The 22,889-nt window shown below is 46.0% G+C and overlaps 2 protein-coding genes across 6 annotated transcripts in view; both read left to right on the top strand.

The window, feature by feature from the left end:
* Positions 1-116: 116 nt before the first annotated feature.
* abcd1 (ATP-binding cassette, sub-family D (ALD), member 1) lies at positions 117-20,618 on the top strand. Of its 4 annotated transcripts, none has more exons than XR_013657315.1 (18): positions 307-733; positions 1,328-1,552; positions 3,555-3,646; positions 3,803-3,960; positions 4,326-4,513; positions 5,665-5,839; positions 5,914-6,104; positions 6,200-6,380; positions 6,458-6,600; positions 6,676-6,847; positions 6,918-7,012; positions 7,317-7,462; positions 7,537-7,682; positions 7,758-7,842; positions 9,743-9,868; positions 10,062-10,149; positions 15,446-15,534; positions 20,068-20,618. XR_013657315.1 is itself a non-coding variant. In XM_078950082.1 (17 exons), the coding sequence occupies exons 2-17, from the start codon at positions 1,412-1,414 to the stop codon at positions 20,191-20,193; spliced, it is 2,253 nt and encodes a 750-aa protein (XP_078806208.1). In that variant the 5' UTR covers positions 117-196; positions 1,328-1,411; the 3' UTR covers positions 20,194-20,618. The 4 variants fall into 4 exon arrangements, 2 of the variants coding, with proteins under 2 accessions (XP_078806208.1, XP_023812801.1); XR_013657316.1 differs by having other exon boundaries at positions 15,446-15,628; XM_078950082.1 differs by lacking the exons at positions 307-733; positions 15,446-15,534 and adding an exon at positions 117-196.
* The window catches only part of plxnb3 (plexin B3), a 65,405-nt gene continuing 63,131 nt past the window's right edge, over positions 20,616-22,889 (top strand). The window contains exon 1 of one of the 2 annotated variants that reach the window (XM_023957034.2): positions 20,616-20,905. The gene's annotated coding sequence lies outside the window, so the exon portion shown is untranslated. The remainder of the gene's footprint in view (positions 20,906-22,889) is intronic. The other variant, XM_023957036.2, reaches the window with a different exon arrangement.

Genomic DNA, 22,889 nt, shown 5'->3' with positions numbered 1-22,889 from the left:
TGTTTGTTAGTGAGGCTGAATACTCGAAGTTGACTAGTTTTATGGTCTCCATGATGCTACATATTTTTATCAGCACGTGGAGCATTTCCGTTTATCTTTGGACTTGTACCTGTTTCTGGCGGGAGTGGCCCCGCCTGCAGGGGGCAACGCGGTCATCAGGGGGCAGAAGGCTGCGCAGCGCACGGACTCTAGGCTGGTACGTTTTCACGCGGCGGGATTTCCGTGTTTTACCACGAAAAGATCAATATTCCCGCCGGTCACTGTGTTATTACGTCATTATTCGCGCCGACAAAGACGCGGCTGTCACGCGGCTGTGTGTGTCGAGATCCTTTCGAGGGGAGGGTGTGTGTTTGCGCGCGAGTGTGTCTCTGTGTGCGTGCCCACCTGACCTTTCCATAACGAACCTGACCCCCGAACCTACATTTATCTAGTGAAAGTTCCAGGAGGACCAGAACCAGGTCTTACGCCTGCGCGCCGGTCCTAAGGTTTTGTCCTTGACCGGGTCAGAACCTACAGGTCCGGGTAGGAGCGGGCTAGAGGAGAAGCCGTACAGCCGGCTCCGAGACGCTTGAGAGCGCTGTAAGGTTCGGGACTACGGTTCGGTCCGGAGGGTCCAGTTGTTGAAGGCGGGGTTAAAACCGGAACTGTCAGTTCCTGAAAGTTCCTGTTATCCGCTAGCTGTGTTATTACCGCCGCTGACAACAGGTCCGGTCCGGGAGGGTCCAGCTGGACGGTGCGTGTCTGGGCTCGGGTGGGGGGTGGTGGTGGTGGTGGGGGTTTGGAGACAGGGGGAGAGAAAGACAGCTAACGGGAAGTGCGACGGACAGGTTACGCGCACGCGCGGTAAAGTTTTCCCCCTGCCACTCGTTTAAAAGTCAGCGGACAAAAAAGTTCTGCCGAAGGTCAGTCCGACCCAACGAGCTCGGTTCTGGAATTGTGGGTCAGCTGCTGAGTCCATAACGGACTAACCTTCAAGCCTGTCTCGGTTTCTTGTGTTCACGTACGCGCACGCGCTCAGAGTCCTGCTGAGAGAAACCTGGAGTCCGTTTGGACTCCTTTCTGATGGAGGTTCTCTTCATGTCCTCTGGGTTCTGCAGTCAGGGACATTCTGTCTCACTGTGACGCATTTGTTATTGCTGTGAGTCCCGATCGACTGTCCCATTCTGGACCCGATCAGCATCAGCTCTGTGGAGACTCTGTCTGTGGTTCTGGACCGGTTCACCTCTCTGAACAGTTGTGTTCAGAACCTGCCTCACAGATGACATAAAGGTCCACTGGTCTGCAAGTGTGATGTAGCCTCTGACCTGTCATGTTCTCACCTGTGCAGGTGGAGGCAGACGGATGTCAACATGTGTCCTTGACAACGACCTTTGACCTCTCCTTGTGGCCGGCCCTCTGACTGGTCCTGCTGATGGCTTTCAGCATGCAGGTGGCCTATGAGAAGATGCCAGCTCAGCTGAGGCGGAGCTCCAGGCTCAGGAAGCTGTCGGCCCTGCTGCTCGCCGCCTATGCTGTCCGCAGACTTTCTCCGTACCTGTGGAGACGGTTGCAGGTGAGGCGCACCTGCACAGACAGAGGACACAGCGCCGTTGAACCGGTCTGTCTCAAACTCGCTAGAACTTTATCAAAAGAAAAGGAATAAAGGTTCAAAATGTACTGCTTGGAGGGAGTTTTTTTGGTCCACATGCACTCTTAATTAATTTAAGCTAATCTGGTTACATATCTGGACTGAATTAGAGTCCAAACTAATAAAGGGTCGTCTTCCTTGTGTAAAGGCTTTGACTTGACCTTTGCTGTGAGCTGGAGCTCCATAAATAAACTGATTAGCTTTGAGTTCTTGAAATGTTCATAAAGTGTTTTGCTCAAAATAACCGGTCTGACCTTACTTTAACCATCATCACACATAAGTACAACATGCATTACTATTGTACTATTCACTTCTACCATTTGTGCAATGCAAAGGTTTTATGATTCAGATTGGCTAAAGCGCTTGCTTCAACTAAATGACAGTTTGCCTTGACGTTTAACGTCTATCAAGCTTCTTATTATGCAGTTGGATTTGTTTACAGAGACTCATCTCCTTCCTGTTTTCACATGGATGGTGGCAGAGACACATGCTTTATAAACAGTGTAATCGAGTATATTAACATATTACTTGTAGTGAAATGCATTACTAATACATTAATTCTACGCTTGACACGTTCAGTAATGCCTGTATTACACCCATTGACTGTAAATGAGAGCCGGTTGAGTGACTCCTCCCCCTCATGTTCCAAACAGGAAGTGGTTCCAAGAAGCCAAAATCCTTCTATAGAGAAATAAACAGCTGGTACTCAGTCATTCTATTGTTCAGGATAAACATTCTTGTGCTGATGCCTTTTTTTAAACATGTTCTTTTTAATGCTCTTTTCATTTTTGTTTCTGTATTAAAAGTTATTCAAGTTTATAAACTGACCAATTAGATGCCTTAATGAAAGTATGTGGTCTCACGTTCAATATTCTAACTGATTGACTGACAGATTGTCCTGAGCCGGCAGGACAATCTGTACATCTACATCTGTCATCATATTGGTGGTAGGGGTGTGGACTTTTAACCCTTGTGCTATCTTAGATGACCCCACCCTTCCATTGACGTGTTCTCCCTACCATGACAAAGGTGGATAAAGGTGGAAAGATTTCATGTAATCCATGGACACCAGTGAAGATCACAAATCATTGAAGAAGAAAGGTTCAGAGCACTGTCTAGTGGGTCTAGATGACCCAACTCCCAACGTTAAAGTGCCTAGGATAGCACAAGGTTTAACAAGCCCACTGTTGACTCGACCAACTTGGACCAATCACAGCCACGAATAAAAAGATTTGATCATTTGCAACGTTTGATTGAAAGATTTTGTGTAGCCCGCTTTTCAAGCTTCCTACAACCTCACTCCTGATTCACATGGACTTAAAGAGCCTAGATCATGCTGTTCGTAAGCCTTTCAGATAAAACTATATTCATATATATGATCATTTTTTACCTTTGGCACACTTAAGAACAATTTCTTAAACAAAATAACTGTTTTTTTCCTACACGGAGGTAACCCACCTTTCTCTCCTTGAGGGTGTCGCCCGTTTGATGACGTCAACTTAGAGCCGGCCTCAGCAGCGTTTCTATATTTTGCCCACAAAGACAAGCAACAGCCGTTCCTCACTTTGTGATGTCACAATGTGAGAACCCACTTGTTTTTGTGGATTGGGAGGGGCCGGGCCTCAGAGAACAGGGTTTTAAAGGACTACTCAGAAATACGTAAACGGAGCAAAATACCACTTTGGGATTGTTTTTTTGTGAGAAATGAACATTATAATAAGAGTCAGAATCAGCTTTATTAGGCAAGTACAGTGCATTTACAAGGAATTTGACTTTGGTGTCTTGTGCAAAGAACACAGTTTATATATAAATTCCTATTCAGACTAGCATCTGTGCATTCCTGAGCCAACAGAACACGGGTTAGTTGCAGGCCAAATGTCCAGAGGTCTGGGACACACACATCAGGCGGCCTTGTTTTCTATTTCAGAGAGCTCCAGCTGGGAACAAGGAGGGTGGAGCTAAATCTGCTGTGGGCGTGGCTGACAGTGCAGAAGAGAAGAAGAGGAAAAGAGACAGCAAGTGTGTACATGCGTTTGTGTGTGTGTGTGTGTGGAGTTACAAGTTGTTAGAAAGGCGTGCTGGGATGTATGCGGATGTGTGTGCATGCGTTTGTGTGTGTGTGGGTTTAAAGTGTGTGTTGGAGACGCCTCACTCTTGCACGGTTTCTGCCCTCAGGTCTGTGTCTGTGAATAGAGACTTCCTGCTTCGACTGTCCCGCCTCCTGAAGCTCTTGTTTCCCCGGTTGCTGAGTCCAGAATGCGGCCTGCTCGCCCTCCACAGTCTCACGCTGATGTCCAGGACCTTCCTGTCCATATACGTGGCGTCTTTGGACGGTTTGTATCTGTCGTCACCTGCAGTCGTCGCTAAACTTCATCCAGCCGGCTTCAGGTCAAGCGTTTGAGTAGAAAAGAGTTTTTCTTCACTAATGCTGAGTCATCTGTGCTGGAAGCGCACACTCCCTTGTGCGGTTCCAGTGTGACCTCAGATTGAACAGAGCAGACGGTGGCGTTGACCATAAAGGATCTTCCTGTCAGTCATAGCTCCGCCCTCTGACACAGTTCAACATCCTTCTCTGCTAAGGTCACACGCTTGCCTTGCAGAGAGGATGGCCGACCAGACTGGCAGATTTGAACCCTCAGCTGAAAAAGTAATACGTGTTATTGATCTGTGATCACTAAAGTCGGCATTGATCTCTCAGGTGTCATCGTCAAGTGCATCGTTCAGAAAGACCCTCAAGCTTTTGTGCTGCAGCTCTCCAAATGGCTGCTGGTCGCTGTTCCAGCTACCTTCATCAACAGTGCAATCAGGTTCCTGGAGGGTCAGCTTTCCCTCAGGTTTAGGAGCCGGCTGGTCAACCACGCCTACCAGGTGTACTTTGCAAACCAGGTAACTTGCTGCTGTTGACAAAGGTCACCCACACTGATTGACACGTCTCATGTCAAGTCTGGTCAGAGACAAGCACATTCAGCCGTCTGTCCGACAGAAGGTCACCTTCACCTGCTAGCGTGCTATAAACAACCTAAAACAAAAGGTTTTCAGATTTATGCTGACATTTCTCATCCGTTGGTGTCTGACATGTCAGACTCTTTTCTTTCTGACATGCTCTAATCTGACACATTTTGTTTTAGAGAGGATTTTTCGTTAAATCATATTTCTCCTGGTTCAGACCTGCTCACAAAAATACAACAGCTGGTGGACAAACGACCCGGAGAGGTTCTTCACGATGAGGCTTTTTTTCACTTATAATTCATCATGTGCTGTCTTTTTAGAAGAACTTTCCATCCCATAACAGACTCTGGTCTCCGTTCACGGCCGCAGACACGCCCCCCTCCGCGCGTTCACGCTGCTCTCTCGCACATCCCAACGGTGTTAAAGGCACCACGACTATCTTAGAACATAATAGTTATTTTACAAAACCACAGAGAGCCGCAGCACAGAGATGAAAGAGCCGCATGCGGCTCTGGACCCGCAAGTTTCCGACCCCTGAGCTAGATATAATTGGGCTCACCTCCATGCACAGCCTGGGCTCTGAAACTCAGTCCCTTAAGAGGGGTTGGACGCTCTAACAATCTGGTGAGAGGCCCCATCTCAGCCTCCAAGTGTTGAAGTTCACCCGGTGGACAAGAGGGTCATATCCCTTCACCTGCGGGTGGGGAACGGGACTCTGACTGTGGTTTTGGCGAACCCGGCCTTCTCGATGTCTCTCGAAGGGGTACTGCTGAAAAGTGCCCCAACGGGGGACTCCATTGTCCTTTTAGGGTACCTCAATCCCCTAACCGCGCCCCCTGCTGGTTCATCACAGCAGTGATCAAAAATCCCACACCGTCACAGCTCTAATGTACACCGCTCACCTGATCTGGACATAAATACCCTCAAAAGCTGACAGTCTGCAGTTAAAGCACATCTTGTTCGTTTCATTTCAAATCCATTGTGGAACCTTCTTTTTCCACCTTCAGACTTGTATGTAGAACCTCCGTGTTGGGGGTCTGTTAGTGGGTGGGACATTACCCTGACGCCGCCTCTTTTTGTGTCTGCAGACATACTACAGGGTCAGCAACATGGATGGCCGTCTGTCCAACCCTGATCAGTCTCTGACAGAAGACATCGTCATGTTTTCTTCCTCCATCGCTCACCTGTACTCCAACTTGACCAAGCCCATCCTGGATGTGGTGGTCACCTGCTACACGCTTCTCAGCACTGCTCACGCCAAAGGTATGTGGTGCGTGTGATGAGTTACATGTGTTAGCTGGAATGCCGCCGTTCATCCTCACTTCTTCACTCTGCAGGGGCGAACACCTCATGGCCTGCTGCCATCGCTGGCCTGGTGGTGGTACTCACAGCTAAGGTGCTGCGCTCCTGCTCGCCACACTTCGGGAAGCTGGTGGCTGAGGAGGCTAAAAGGAAGGGCGACCTGCGCTACATGCACTCTCGCATCATTGCCAACTCAGAGGAGATTGCTTTCTATGGTGGACACAAAGTGAGCGCCTCCTTCTGGACAAAGCAATGTTTAGCTGGAGTTTTATCAGGCAGAAAGGTTCCCCAGCATCACTATGTGGTTTGATGGGTTTGCAGGTGGAGATGGCCCAGCTGCAGCAGAGCTACCGGTCCCTGTCCACCCAAATCCATCAGATCCTTCTGAAGCGCCTCTGGTACATCATGCTGGAGCAGTTCCTCATGAAGTATGTGTGGAGTGCCTCCGGCCTTGTGATGGTAGCTGTGCCCATAATCACCGCCACGGGATACTCAGAATCTGGTAGAGCTTTGCTGTGTGAGGCTGGGCAGATCAGGATTTGGGAGTGCGGCATGTCACCTGTAACCTGATGTGTGCAGACTCGGAGGAGGTGAAGAAGGCAGCGATGGTGATGAAGGAGGAGGAGCTGGTGAGTGAGCGGACGCAGGCTTTCACCACAGCCAGGAACCTCCTGAACGCTGCTGCCGATGCAGTGGAGAGGATCATGAGCTCCTACAAGGAGGTTTGTGTCTTCATCTGCTGTTGTTGAGCGACAGGCGCCTTCAGGACTGAGCGCACATGTCTGGCCTCGGCACAGGTGACCGAGCTGGCAGGGTACACCTCCCGGGTCTCCGAGATGCTGGATGTGTTTGAGGATGTTAGTCGAGGAATTTACCGGCGGTCTGCATACAGAGAAGAGGAGTCCTCAGGAACAGGAGGAGATGAGGTCCAACCCAGGCAGAGAGTCTGCGGTCCGCTGGAGATCAAAGGTAGGTTCAGAGTGGGCTCAGCTGTTAATGTGGGTGGAGACGTTGGAGATGAACACTGTGTGGTGTGCAGGTCAGGTAATCAGCGTGGAGAAGGGGATTCGCTGTCAAAACCTGCCAATCATCACACCGTCCGGGGATGTGGTGGTGTCCAGCCTGAACATCCAGGTAATCTAAACACATGCGCCTCACTTGGTGCAGACAGGTGAGGTATTTTTGCAGTCACAAAATGCTTCTGTAGAGCTTCTCAAAAAGATAAACCTGGTCTCTCTACGTCACTGTGTCTTCTATGTGTTGTAAATGAGATATGCACTCAGTGCTTCCATGTAACAGTCGCTCCTCTGCGGGAGCGTCAAGTTTTTGAACACTTTTGTCCATTAGTCCATAGAGAGTCATTAGTCCATAGAGAGTCACCTGACCTGGTCGTGACCTGGACTCGGCACAGATGTAGTCACATGTTTGTGTGCCTCAGGTGGAGGAGGGCATGGACGTCCTCATCACAGGTCCAAACGGTTGTGGGAAGAGCTCCCTGTTCAGAATCCTTAGTGGACTGTGGCCTGTTTATGGAGGAGTCCTTTACCGACCAGAACCACAGCACATGTTCTACATCCCACAGAGGTGGGTCTGCTGTGGCTGCAGCCCTGGACACCCTTACCTTTCCCTTCCCAGCTGTTGATGGAGTTTCTGTGCAGGCCCTACATGTCAGAGGGGACCCTCAGAGATCAGGTGATCTATCCAGACTCGGTGGAGGACATGCTTCAGAAGGGGGTGACTGACTCAGCCCTGGAGCAGATCTTGAAGACAGTCCACTTGCTCTACATCCTGGACCGAGAGGGAGGTCAGTGTGAGGTGGACAACGTCCAGTGCATTGACATGAACACACGTCCAGTCAGCAGTGTGTCTTGTGTGTCAGGATGGGAATCGATCAGCGACTGGAAGGACATTTTGTCTGGAGGAGAGAAGCAGAGGATGGGCATGGCCCGCATGTTCTACCACCGGTAGGAGCCATTCTTGAGCAGATCAGTCACTAGAACGCAAACATTTGGTAAAGTGACAAAGCAAAGTGACCGGCTCTGTAACCATGCACCTCAGTGACGTGCGGTGAGGTTAATGACTGGTGAGGCACTGAATCCGATTTACAATGAAATCAGATTTACAATGAAAGAACTAAATATTTCACCTTTCATCCAACAGCAGCTAACAGCTCATAAAATACACACAAGAATTCTCTACAGAGAATACTTCTTTTATAGACATGGATAGAACTCTCTTATTTTTGTATAAATTATTCATTATATACTGTAAACAAATTAAAGTATACAGATGTGTTCAGCACACATTTGACCCTTAGTAACAAGTTCTAGTATTTTTCCAACTTCAAATTCTTGTGCTTAATCAGTGTTACTAAATGTTGTCTGTAAAATTATGATAAAAATAAAAATAACTTATTTTACCTACATTTTTCCCCACTTACTCCAATGTTATTTTAAAAAAAAACAACATTGAAAAACGTGTTTGGCCTTACTTTTTGAGTCCATGTGTCGATCCTTCTCCAGAAAAAGCTCTATTTTTTTTAAATAAACTTTATTAACAATATATTGCACATACAAAATACCAAACACAAAACTCCACACTGTGTGCAAAATACAATCTTCACGTTCGCCAGGAGAATGAACAAAAAACCATAATAATAACAATGTAAAACAGGTTATGCAAAAATAAAACAAAAATAATAAGGCAAAGGAATCTGTTAAAGTTTCAGGAGAGACCATGTTTCAACTGTTCTGACAGCTTTTTTGTTAGTGGAGGATTTAATTCTGTTCACATACAATACCTTTTTTTTTTGAAAAACATAAAACACTGTTTTTTTGTTGGCATATTTACACTTGCGAATAAAATATTTAGCCGTAATTATAAGTAAATTAACTACATATATTTTCTCTGCATTAAGTCTCCCTTGTGTAAAATATCCAAAAATAATATGCTCATAAAATAATCTATAATCTTCACATAGATGAGTTCTTATAAAATGTATCACATCTTTCCAAATTAGTTGAGTGAAGGAGGAATACTAAATAAGATGAGGCACAGTTTCTGGTGAGGAATGACAAAATGAACAGTTTATGTCCAGATCTTTTTTAAACTTGGTAAAGAAATGTTTCACTGGATAAAATTTGTGAAGAATTTTGAAAGAAATTTCTCTGATTTTATTGGTGATGAAATACTTTTGTGGCAGGGTCCAAACGTTTTCCCACTGAATTCTACATCCAAAGCTGTTCCAGTATGAGATAACATACGGTTTTGTGGCAATCTCATTTTGAAACAGAGAACGGATCAGAAAAAGCTCTATGATCTGTTGTAAAGTCTTCCTTATTTTCCTTTAGTTTATTTGAGTTTCTTCTCTCAATGGAGACAAAGCAGCTGTCAGCTCATGTCTGCCCCCTGCAGGTGAGGCATGCCTCACCTGAAGCTTTTCCTGTGGGCGGACAGCAGCGTTTTGACCGCACGTCTCTGTTAACATTGAGTCCTGCCGTCAGACATGAGGCACAGCGCTCCAGAGCCTCACCTCCGTCTGTGATGCGCAACACTCAAATTCGGCGATTTTAACCTCAGACACTGTGGGAAACATGTTGACTTGACTGAAAATGTTTATTTAACACAGATAATATTTACTTAATTTACCTTTTTCTATTTTATCACGGTTATGACAGGTGAGGCACTGCCTCACTTGCCTCACCTGACCGCACGTCACTGGTGCACCTGCATCTGGCCTCCAGTCTAACTTTAGCTCAACTCCAGTGCAGTTTTAAGACCCACAGAAGCTCTGGAGCCCTTGGTGCTCATCTACCTCTGCTATTGATTTCTCTCTTTCTTTGTGTTGGATTGTCTCTCCCCCAGCCCGCGGTACGCCCTCCTGGATGAGTGTACCAGCGCCGTTAGCATCGATGTGGAGGGAAACATCTTTCAGGCCGCAAAGGATGCTGGGATTTCCCTGCTTTCCATCACCCACAGACCCTCCCTTTGGTTGGTGACTCCTGAACACCTTAGTGCTGTTTATGTCACTCAGATTGAAGATCTCCTGATGATCACTGCAACATATCTCAGATAAGAGGCTGTCAGCCTGAACACCCAGTCCCCGTTCTGTGAGCTGGTGTGGCCTACAGGGGGCAGCAGAGCTCAGCGTCTTCTCTTGCTCACCTTCCTCTTCATCTGACAGGAAGTACCACTCCCACCTGTTGCAGTTTGATGGTGAAGGAGGGTGGAAGTTTGAGCCGCTGGACGCCTCCACCCGTCTGTCACTGCAGGTGGGTCCCTCTTTGCTGGTGTCATGTGACACTGAGCCTGATGGTTGATTGTCCCACTAGAGCGGATCCAGGTCAAGTCTCCACCCTCTTATCCCAAACTTGACAAAAATCAGGAAGAACCAAATGTTGCAGCACTGGAGGCTGATTTTAGTGGTTTCCCACTGACTCCTATGCTAAAAGGTTAGCGTTTATGCTACAGTAATTATGATAGTAAAGTTGATTTTTACAGCCCATTTCACAGACATGAGTCACAAAGGGCTTCACAATAAAAACAATATAAAAACACAGCAGCAGTTTTAAAAGCACATAAAACGGAGCAGCCAGCCAGACTACTGCCCGTTTAATGGGAATGGAAAGCTTGTTTTATAGAAAGGGGCTTACTTTTTAAATGTGTCAACAGAGTTCAGTGAACAAAGGGAAAGTGGGAGGAGCTTCCACAGTTTGGGAGCCACAGTTTTATAGGAACAATTCCCTTCAGTTGTGAAGCGTGTACTGCGGACCATCAGGAGGTTTTGCCCCAGCCTTCGGGAGGGGGTACAGGGCTGGATGAGGTCTGAGATATGGGAGGGAGCACGTCCACACAGAGCTTTGGAGGTCAGGATTAAGATTTTAAAAGGTATTAGAAAGATTGAAGACAGTGAAGAGACTTTAAAACAGGGGGGGGGGGGGGGGGGGGGGGGGGGGGGGGGTTAGAGTTCTGGATCAGCTGCAGACGGTTCGGTTCCTTCTTGTTCAGTCAGGTGAACGGGGTCCAGACGTGAGGACGATCATCTCTAACTCATCTTTAGGTGTCATAGATCTGAGTCTAGAGGTGTTGGAAATAGATATTGATATTATAAAAGAGGGTTCAGCAACATTTAAGACACGAAGTCCCAATTCAAAGTGTTCTCCTTAACAACTGTGTCATCTGCTATAATGCAATAGATCTGAAATGTTGTTGATGTAACAAACTGCAGGTCAAATAAGTTTTTTAACATATTTTGGCATTGACTCCAAAAAATACTTTCATACCAACATTGCACAAGGAAAATAGGCCAAAGTTGAAAAAATAGAAAAAAAAGTATTGTAACTATGTTTGTTTGAAACATTTGTAGTTTTTTGATACAATAAGATGTTGTCAGAACAAAACATGGTATAAATGTGTAAGAACTTCACAACCATTCACATGAAAAAAACAGCGTATTTTGGTTTATTTATCTCTTGTTACATTTGGAGACAGGCCCTAAATAACTTAATGTAAGTTCATTCTGTGATGGAGCTTTTAATACATGTAAAATTAAATTTTTTCACTTTTTCCTTAACATACTAATCATAGTCAAATACATTTTCCTCAATCAAACATCTTCATTATTCATATTTTTCATCCTCAGTAAATGGAGTGGTGGTCATCTGTAGTTTGATTTTAAAACTCCACATTTCATTTTTGGCAGAATAGACAGAAAGTCTGGGTTTAATCTGACCTTGATTGGTTTTTATTCAGCAAACTGAACTTATAACTTCCTAAAGATCAGCCGCTACGCGGCCAGAAACGACCCAAATGACAGCTGAGCAGTCATAACATGCAACATCTCACGTTCCATGCAGACAGCCGCTCATGTCGCTCCGCCTGTCATCTGACTGGAAACCGTTTCAGACACACGGTCATCGTTACAACGTTTTCTCTTCACCGCGGCAAACTTCTGTTTTTCATGCAGTGCGATTGATTCAAATCAGCCGTCCATGAAGGCTGATGCAGAAAAGTGGCAGTATTTATATAGGTGGGCGGGGTCACAGTAACAGCGCTGCGTGATTGGACCCCTTGGTTATGGCAATCAAATCTGAAAAATACAGACAGACGACAGTTTGTTGTTGTCACGCCCCCGTGTGCCGCTGACTTTCCCTCCACATACAAGCTGTGGCACACGGCCCCCAGTTTGCCCATCCCTACTAAAGATTAAACACCCACTCCCATGAAAATGGCGTTTTTGGTGTTTTTATTTAGCGTGCTCGTGTAGCATTTTTCTCATGACAGAGGACACATAGTAGGAAAATAAGATTAAAACTACTTTTCTGATTTTTTCTTTATTCAAATCTTGGTGAATCAGGACCAGACGAGTTAATGCCTTTTGAAAAAGCTGGGAGCAGAGACATGGAAGTTACTTCCAGCTCTGCTCCATTCTGATCATCCACCTGCAGACAAATAGATCCATGAACGTCTTTGTTTTCCTCGTCTGAGCTGGAATCTGGATCTAAACTGAACGACTGGATAGATCTGAAATTGCTGCCATTTTTGTTGCACCAGTGATGTCAGCCTGGGGTTGTGAGGGGCTGTAAGCTAGCGGGAGAGAATGTAAACAAAGGGATGATGGGAAGGCCTTCTCTGCACCAACAGTCCCAACCACAACTTAGAGGTGAATTTCTGCTCTGCAGAAACTACATCCTAGAAAACGACACAGGTTTTTGGATTTTGGCTGAAAACGGCATCATCAGAATTAAAAGACCACTGGGAACGTTTTTAAAAAAGATGATCGTAGTGGAACTTTGAAGTGTGGTCTGGGCTGGGTTCTTCTTTAAATTTTCTTTTTTTTCTTGGGAAATTTCAAAAAGGTGCTTTTTAGAACAAAAAAAAGGATTTGTCTTTCATTAGAACTCAGATTTATGTATTTTAAAAAGTCAGTCACGGTGGGCGGTCCCAACACAGCGCCAAATATAATTTTGCTCCTCCCACTAACCATTTTGGAACATTGTTGAGGTGGGCGGAGTAAAGTTTGTGTTCAATGATTGATGTGAGAGTTTATTTGTTAGTGTGATTGTCTGCGATTCAGACCTGGCCTGTGGTTACCATGGTAACCACTGGCTCTGACCAATTGGGGGGGGGGGGTTGTGCATGAGTGTGTACTTTAGTTTAGAGCATTTGCATCTGTGCACACATGGGTGTGTGTGTGTGTGCATGAGCGTCCCTTGTGATTGTGTTTTATGCATGTGTGGTTTTTGTGTGTCTGTCTGTGTTGGTCTGTGTTTGGGTTCTGTGTGCTTAAGGTACGTGTGGTTTGTGCTTGTCCGTTGGTGTATGTGCAGATGTGTGTTTTTGTGTGTTAGTGCATTAGCCTGCATATGTGCAGATGTGTGCTTTTGTGTGTTGGTGCATTAGCCTGCATATGTGCAGATGTGTGTTTTTGTGTGTTCGTGCATTAGCCTGCATATGTGCAGATGTGTGTTTTTGTGTGTTAGTGCATTAGCCTGCATATGTGCAGATGTGTGCTTTTGTGTGTTTGTGCATTAGCCTGCATATGTGCAGATGTGTGCTTTTGTGTGTTCGTGCATTAGCCTGCATATGTGCAGATGTGTGCTTTTGTGTGTTCGTGCATTAGCCTGCATATGTGCAGATGTGTGCTTTTGTGTGTTCGTGCATTAGCCTGCATATGTGCAGATGTGTGCTTTTGTGTGTTTGTGCATTAGCCTGCATATGTGCAGATGTGTGTTTTTGTGTGTTCGTGCATTAGCCTGCATATGTGCAGATGTGTGCTTTTGTGTGTTCGTGCATTAGCCTGCATATGTGCAGGTGTGTGTTTTTGTGTGTTCATGCATTAGCCTGCATATGTGCAGATGTGTGTTTTTGTGTGTTAGTGCATTAGCCTGCATATGTGCAGGAGTGTGTTTTTGTGTGTTAGTGCATTAGCCTGCATATGTGCAGGTGTGTGTTTTTGTGTGTTCATGCATTAGCCTGCATATGTGCAGGAGTGTGTTTTTGTGTGTTAGTGCATTAGCCTGCATATGTGCAGGTGTGTGTTTTTGTGTGTTCGTGCATTAGCCTGCATATGTGCAGATGTGTGCTTTTGTGTGTTCGTGCATTAGCCTGCATATGTGCAGGTGTGTGTTTTTGTGTGTTCATGCATTAGCCTGCATATGTGCAGATGTGTGTTTTTGTGTGTTAGTGCATTAGCCTGCATATGTGCAGGTGTGTGTTTTTGTGTGTTAGTGCATTAGCCTGCATATGTGCAGGTGTGTGTTTTTGTGTGTTCATGCATTAGCCTGCATATGTGCAGGAGTGTGTTTTTGTGTGTTAGTGCATTAGCCTGCATATGTGCAGGTGTGTGTTTTTGTGTGTTCGTGCATTAGCCTGCATATGTGCAGATGTGTGTTTTTGTGTGTTCGTGCATTAGCCTGCATATGTGCAGATGTGTGCTTTTGTGTGTTCGTGCATTAGCCTGCATATGTGCAGGTGTGTGTTTTTGTGTGTTCATGCATTAGCCTGCATATGTGCAGATGTGTGTTTTTGTGTGTTAGTGCATTAGCCTGCATATGTGCAGGTGTGTGTTTTTGTGTGTTAGTGCATTAGCCTGCATATGTGCAGGTGTGTGTTTTTGTGTGTTCATGCATTAGCCTGCATATGTGCAGGAGTGTGTTTTTGTGTGTTCGTGCATTAGCCTGCAAATGTGCAGATGTGTGTTTTTGTGTGTTCATGCATTAGCCTGCATATGTGCAGGTGTGTGTTTTTGTGTGTTAGTGCATTAGCCTGCATATGTGCAGGTGTGTGTTTTTGTGTGTTAGTGCATTAGCCTGCATATGTGCAGGTGTGTGTTTTTGTGTGTTGGTGCATTAGCCTGCATATGTGCAGGTGTGTGTTTTTGTGTGTTCATGCATTAGCCTGCATATGTGCAGGAGTGTGTTTTTGTGTGTTAGTGCATTAGCCTGCATATGTGCAGGTGTGTGTTTTTGTGTGTTCGTGCATTAGCCTGCAAATGTGCAGATGTGTGTTTTTGTGTGTTCATGCATTAGCCTGCATATGTGCAGGTGTGTGTTTTTGTGTGTTAGTGCATTAGCCTGCATATGTGCAGTGTAATGTCCGTAATGCTTCAAAGAAAAAGAACCGGACAACGGACTGCAACCAAGTATCGGCTTTATTTCCGAACACGCCTCATTACATCCCTCTAGAACCGTCTCCCGGTGTTTTACACCTGTTTGAGTATATATCTCTTTTTGCCACTAGATGGGGTAGTTTCACACCAAACATGTCACACAAATGTGAACACCACATTGCTCTTTTTTTTTTTTTTTTTTTTAACATGTGTGACCTTAAACATGTGTGCATTCTAGTCCACAAACAATTTTGAACCGACAAATGAAAGAAATTATGTTCCTAAATATATAACCATGCAGCCAGTGATTAAAATAAAAAGAAACTGAATTAAGTCAGGAATGAACAACATTCTGATTTCTGTTCGTCTTCATTCGATGTTACTACACCACACAAATGTATTTGTGTGCTAAGTATAGTCCTGTAAGTAAGTAGGAGGATGTCTGTTGCTCCTTTTAGGGTAGCGTGGTGATGAGGTGATGGAAGGGTTCTCACCGGGCTCTGGGGCATCATCATCAGGATGAAGTGGCATCTCCAGAAGCCGTGGGGTAATCCGTTTGAAGAACGAAGAGTTCCTTGTCACAGAGTGTCCATTTCTGGTGGCTGTGATCATGGATCCTTTGATGTCCTTCACTTTGTATGGTCTGGTATTATATGGTGTAGTAAGCTTGCAATGCTTGGTTTGCTTGTGCAGCACAACGTCACCAGGAGCAAGAGCATGTGGTGTAGCATGACGCCGCACATCTGCATAAGATTTCATCTTAGCTTTAGCCGCACTATCTCTTGCTCTCACTCTACAGTCCGAATAATTTCCTGTGGAAGAAGGAAGTGAAGGTATCTTCGTGCGCATCTGGCGTTGAAACAAGAGCTCGGCAGGAGAGCTCTGAGTTGTGCTGTGAGGTGTAGCTCTATATTCTCGTAGAAAGATGTTTAGCTGTTGTTTCCAGGGAATTCCTTGTGAGTTTGCCACTCTTATGGCTTTTCCTAGCGTGCGCATGAATCTTTCAGCTGCAGCATTGGCTTGGGGCCAAAGTGGCGTTGTACGATGATGATGAAACCCGAGATAGGTTGCAAACTGGGAGAACTGATCACCATTAAATGGTGGGCCGTTATCAGTTTTCACAACTGCAGGAATCCCGAACAACGAGAACACTTTGTCCATGACAGGAATGACTGTGTTAGCTGAGGTTGACCTCACAATTTCAACGACTGGGTAACGTGTATACTCATCTATAATAACAAGTAAATATTCCCCAGTGGGAAATGGTCCACAAAAATCTGCACTCACGCGGTGCCACGGAGTTTCAGGAAGAGGCGACATTCTTAACGGTTCATTATTGGTAACTGGTGTAGCAGCTTGACATGCAATGCAATCACGTACGGCAGTCTCTGCCTTCTGATCTATATTTGGAAACCAGACTTTGGATCTGAGCAGTGCTTTGGTCTTAACTACTCCTTGATGTCCCTCATGAGCGAGCTGAATCACTCTATCTTGTAGAGCAGCCGGAATCACTAATCTGGTACCACGTAGAATGATGTCCGATGAGGGCGATGTTGTCAGTTCTTCACTCACTCGTTTGAAGCGGTCCAGCATATCTGCATGCAGGGACTTGTGGCTTTGATGCCAATTGTTGTCTCTGATGAACGTGGAAACCTCTTGAAGCACCGGATCCTTCAGTGTTTCGGCCTTTATCTCTGTGAGTGTCATAGCTTTAGGTGTTGAATGAGTTGCGGCAAAATTCACGTACTCCTCAGCCACCTTAGTAGCACGTGTGCTCTCACATGATGGAGAAAGCATGGGGTGTCGAGACATGTAGTCAGCCGGATTTTCAGCTCCCTTTCTGTACTCCACCCTGAAGTTATAGGGCTGAAGCCTCAGGCCCCATCTTTCAATTCTGGCAGGTGGTTTTGACTTGGGATTGTTCCATATGGCTTCCAAAGCTTTATGATCAGTGACAAGTGTGAATGGATGACCATAGAGGTAAAGGTGAAAATGCTCACAGCTCCAAACAATAGCCAGTGCTTCTTTCTCTGTCTGAGAATATCTGGTCTCAACGTCACTGAGAGCTCTACTTGCATAGGCTATGACATGTCTTTCTGCTGTTTCATCTCGCTGGCAGAGGATGGCACCCAGGCCAACCGGGCTAGCATCCACCAGTAATTCTGTCTCTCTGCCTGGATAGAAGTAGGACAAAACCGTGTCACTAGTAAGACCGTCTTTCAGTTTTTGCAGTGCAATCTGCTGGTCCGGGCCCCACGCCCAAGTTGCATCTTTTCTTGTGAGTTTGCGTAGTGGCTCAGTGATGGACGAGAAGTCCTTGATGAACCTGGAACAGTAATTGGCCATGCCAAGGAGACTTTTGATGTCACTGGGAGTCTTGGGGTCAGAGGCCTGGTGAACAGCAGCGACTTTTTTTGGGTCTGTGGACACACCATCAGCAGAGAAAATGAAACCAAAGAACTCCAGTTTGGATTTGTTAAATTCACATTTTTCTTTGTTAAGAGTGAGGCCACTTTCCTTTAGCCTATGGAACAGAGCTCTAAGGTTGTCATCATGTTCAGCCTGTGAGGCACCAAAAACTATGATGTCATCACTGAAATTCTTCACACCAGACAGACCTTGGAGAGTCTGACAGATGGCGTTTTGAAATACCTCAGCAGCAGATGATATTCCAAAACTGAGTCGTTTGTAGCGCTTGAGTCCTCGGTGGGTGGTGAATGTGGTGATGTATCGACTGTCAGGGTGTAGCTCCAACTGATGATATCCAGCTCTCAGATCTAGTTTCGAAAAAACTGTAGCTCCATTTAACTCATGAACTATGTCATCCATGGTAGGGGTGATGTGGCGTTCTCTCTCAATAGCCACGTTTGCTTGACGCATGTCGACACAGATCCTAACTTTATTGGGGTCCTTGGGCTTTGGTGGTGTGACAATAGGTGAGACCCATGGTGTTGGTCCAGTAACATCCTCAATGATGTCATCTGCCTCAAGTTTGTAAAGCTCTTCGTCCACTTTCTTTCGAATATGAAAGGGTACACGTCGATGTGGTTGTATTGTGGGTCTGATGTCAGGATTTATGTGAAGCTTCACCTGAAAGTTTTTCAGTTTCCCGATGCCTTTGAACAGTTCTGGGTGACTAGCCACAAGTGCATCTGCAACCGAACCACCTGGTCCTGAAGTTGAAACTGCAGTGACCACACTGATTAGTCCAAGCGCTGTGGATGTCTTGTAACTGAGAATATTACATCCTTCACCTTTAATCACAAAGAACGTGCACATAATCTTTTTGCTTCGCTTTGCCACACAGCACTTAAATACACCACTGACAGGTAAGGAAACAGTGGAACGGAAAGGATAGATTTTTGTTTCAGTGGGGCAAAGTTGTGGGCGTGGTTTCAGTTGCTCAAAACATGTTTGACTGAGACAGTTTGCTGAGGCTCCTGAATCTATCAGAACGGATATAGTAAATCCATTCAGTTTGATCTGAGTTTGTGGCAAGTCTGAAAGTTTCTCAGCATCAACTGCAAAAACGTATGCATCATCACTGCTGGAAGAATTATCCGGGTCTTTACTTGTTGCAGCCGCTTGTGTGAAGTGAATGTTCCTGGAGTTTTGACCATTTCTGCCTCGTGGTGCTTTTGAGGTGGTATATGTCTGCTTAGAGCGGCACTGTCTTGCAAAATGGTTTAATTTGCCACAGGCTCTGCATTGTTTGCTCTTGGCGGGACACTCTCCTGTGTGAGGATAATTACCTCCACAATTCCTGCAGCGGTTGTTGGACTGTTGTTTTGCTGACCACTTGCTTTTACTAGCATGCGTGGCTGATGTTTTAGAAGACACCTTGTTGACTACTGCTTCTGTTTTTGTTTCCATGCCTGTAGCTTGCATTTCAGACAGTTCGAGTGCTCTTCCATAATCAAGGAGGTCATTTAAGCTTAATTCAGGCTCCCTTAGGGCTTTCCTGCGCAACCTCGATGATGTGCAGCTTTGTATAATTTGTGTTTTAATCTCTGCTGTTAAGTCCGTAAATTCACAATTTTTTGCCAGTATTCTCAGTCTTGTATGATAACTGTCCAGATTTTCTCCTGGTTCTTGTGTGGCTTTTCGGAACATGAACACTTGATATTGAATATTTTTCTTTGGGGAAAAATAAGTTGTCAACTTTTGTTTTGTGTCTGCATATTTATCATCTTCTGCTGCGACTGTGTCGTAAATATCATGGACTCTTTCTCCTGCCACATGCAACAATAATGCTTTCAGCCTGGCATCTCCTGTTATGTTCATAGCAGTAGTATAGTTTTCAAACCTTTGCACCCACTTGGTCCAACGAGGTCCAACAGTGCCTGGATCCGTTTCTGTGTCAAAAGGAAGGAGAGTCGCCATGTTTCCTGCCATCGTCGATGCACCTTTTTTGTCTTTCTTCTGCTTTTTTTTTTAATGCTGCAGTTCTTGCTCTCTTGAGAGAAAAAAAAAAGTATTTAGAGTTCACTCCTCGTCGCCAATGTAATGTCCGTAATGCTTCAAAGAAAAAGAACCGGACAACGGACTGCAACCAAGTATCGGCTTTATTTCCGAACACGCCTCATTACATCCCTCTAGAACCGTCTCCCGGTGTTTTACACCTGTTTGAGTATATATCTCTTTTTGCCACTAGATGGGGTAGTTTCACACCAAACATGTCACACAAATGTGAACACCACATGCAGGTGTGTTTTTGTGTGTTCGTGCATTAGCCTGCATATATGCAGGTGTGTGTTTGTGTGTTCATGCATTAGCCTGCATATGTGCAGATGTGTGTTTTTGTGTGTTAGTGCATTAGCCTGCATATGTGCAGGTGTGTGTTTTTGTGTGTTAGTGCATTAGCCTGCATATGTGCAGGTGTGTGTTTTTGTGTGTTCGTGCATTAGCCTGCATATGTGCAGATGTGTGCACCTGTTTTGGTGTTTGTTCACGTCAGACTGACAGGTGAACTGAACGTGACGCAGAACCCAGCATCCACCACCTGAGATCTGACATCATGAGGGGGCGTGGCTCTGCGTTGGCGCTCACATGCGCAGATTGTGTCTGTCCGTCTCTGCAGGATGAGAAGCAGCGGCTGGAGACTCAGCTGTCTGGGATTCCCAGGATGCAGCAGAGGCTGTCAGAGCTGCGCCACCTGCTGGGGGAGGAGGAGCGTGACAACAGCGGACAGGGGTCTGAGGAGTGACGGTTTTACAGAACGCCGGTCCAACATTTTCAGTCTCATCTGGATTTGGAAGAGTTTGACCCCCCTTCCACTTCCAGAGTGTAACCCACAGCCTCAGGACAGACGCTGCACCACAGAGACATTTGGAACCACCTGAACACAACCAGCGGGATCCTCGTGCTGGTTTTGCTGAATTTGTTTGCACACATCTCTGCCTGCTTCCAGGTGACTTCCAGCGGGTCATGTGACTAGTGATGTCATCAGACTTTATTGATCAAAGGTAGAAATTCAAGTTCTGTTTTAGGAAATGTGTGGATGAAGGTCCTCGTTCATCCATGCTTTAGGAAATCTGATTTTAAGATCAATATTCTGCTGCTGTATCAATCACATGAGGAAATGAAGGTGCCTTACAAAATAAAAGTCCCGAATGACCATTTCAAAATAAAGGGCGCGTGTGTGTGTCTCGGGGGGAGGGGGCGTCGAGATCGAAGTTGTGCGAGTTCCGAAAGATCACGTCGGCTGCCCCTTACTCCTGAGTCTGGACGGGTTTGAGCCGGTCCCGGTCCACAGAACCCTCCGAACCTGCTTGAGTCGCTCCGGAGCGCGTGCACCGGGGCGGGGTCTGCGCCGGACCTGTTGTGCGGATCTCCTCGCGCTGCAGGACACCGCAGGAACTTACCCGGACCTCCTGAGACCCGGCGCACCGTGGGACTGGAGTGGAAACCGCGTTCAGGTCAGTTCCCCGCGGGTCCCCGGACCTTCAGACGGTTCGCGCTTCGGTTCTGTTCGTCCGCTGCCGAACTCGTTCTTCGACGGAAGCGGTTCTGATTGCGTTTGGTGTGAAGTGAGAGGGACTGAGTGACTGTTGTCATACATTAGACATAAGGTCGCCGTACAAGACCGTCCTGCAGCGGCTCCGTGACTTAACGGGTTTTGCGGTGGTCCGGTCCACAGAGTGAGTTCGGATGGTGCTGCTCCGGCGGAGCGGGCTGGAGGATCCGACGCGAATTACTGGCATTCCAACACGTGTAGAGGCACGCGCTCACATGAACACAGCAGACTTTTAGGGAGAGTGCGCGTGGATGCCACCTTTGCTGGGGGCACAGGTCATGTGACATGTGATGAAAGGCAGACCGAGGGGGCCCCCGGGGGCCCGCTGAACACTGAAACCCAGGTCTGCTGTTCTGGATCAAGACCTGGTCTTGGTTCTGGATGTTCTAAAGTTGTTGTAATGTAATGTTGGTCCATTACAGTCATGACATTCACCAGCATGAGCGAAGCACCAACTTTTCCCTTAAGAATTTGACTAAAACCAGAAAGTTTATCAGAAATTCACCTCTGAGTTGTGGGCTGTTGGCGCAGAGCCCCCCCCCCCCCCCCCCCCCCCCCCCCCACACACACACACACACTTCACCCTCTAGCCGCTGAGAGCTCTCTGTTTACATTCTCTCCTGCTACCTTAAAGCCAACCTAACATTACTGGTGCCACAGAAATGGCGAGCGATATTGGAGCTGTCCCTCCGTACAGTTTGAGCCATCAGACAGGGTAAACAATGTTGTTTGTCTGCTCCGGATTCACAACGATTTGGATTAAAGAATACGCAGAAATGAAACCTTTCAGCTTCATTTTCCTTGTTCATGTCCTCCGTCATCATAAAATTGCCACAAGAACATGTTAGAAACTCCAAAATATCATTTTCATTGGAGTGGGCATATGAAACATAAATGAAGGGACCAAAAGGAATGACATTGTCAGACATATGTTGGCCCTCGCCATATATACTTGCTGCTGATTTCACCTGCAAATCAAGGTGTCTTCTGTAGCGTTTCCTCTATAACTCTCAGGGGCCAGAGGTGCTGTGGAGTAGGCCCCACACCTCACACCAAAAAGGGCCAGCTGTGTACGAGCGTCCTGGGATGACCCTACAAATAGATCCACAAACTGCAGAACAGCCAGCAACAGTCAGAATGCTAACAGCAACTACTGGCTGACCTTAAGCTAAACCATTGACTATATACGAGAACTGGACTGAGTGATCACTCCCCCCCTGGCGTTCCAAACAGGAAGTTTGGAGCTGCTTTCAGTGGAAGGGGTGTGGACTTCCAACAAGCTCACTCCTGATTGGTGACAGTAGTTGCCATAGAAATGTTGAGTTAGACCACATGTGTCAAACTCAAGGCCCAGGGGCCAAATGTGGCCCGCCATGTCATTTTATGTGGCCCGCAAGAACATACAAGTTTTTAATTTCTTAAAATAACACAGTTTTAGTTGATTACATATGACTTATGTGTAGCTGCTGTAATTATTCAATGTTTGCAGGTCTTATGTGTGGACGCAGACAAACTGTTGTCATCAAACCATCAGTTGGATCCACGGCAGTGCGCAGCTTTTTTGTAAAATGTAACACGTGTGATACATGTTCTTTCTAGCTCAGTTTTAAGTTATTTTTCTTTATTCACTCGGACAGTTTGATCCTTCATTAAAGGAGCTATGTGGGTTTTAATAAGAGGTCAAAATTTAAAAGGATTTATGCTAGAGTAACAAGCAAACATATGTTTTCTATGGCACTTTAAAAGGTTAGAATAAATAATGAGTAATTTAACATTAAGGAGTAGTTAAATTCATTTTTCATTACATTTAGTTACATGTACACGTTATATCAGGCCCTTTGAGGCACCCCTGAGTTAGACCGACTTGGACTAATCACTGTCGACCG

The sequence above is a fragment of the Oryzias latipes genome, chromosome 7 (genome assembly GCF_053564925.1).
Source record: "Oryzias latipes strain Hd-rR chromosome 7, Olatipes_Hd-rR_3.1".
NCBI lineage: Eukaryota > Metazoa > Chordata > Actinopteri > Beloniformes > Adrianichthyidae > Oryzias > Oryzias latipes.
Note: the sequence above shows the minus strand (reverse complement) of the source record. Positions and strands in the feature narration are given on the sequence as shown.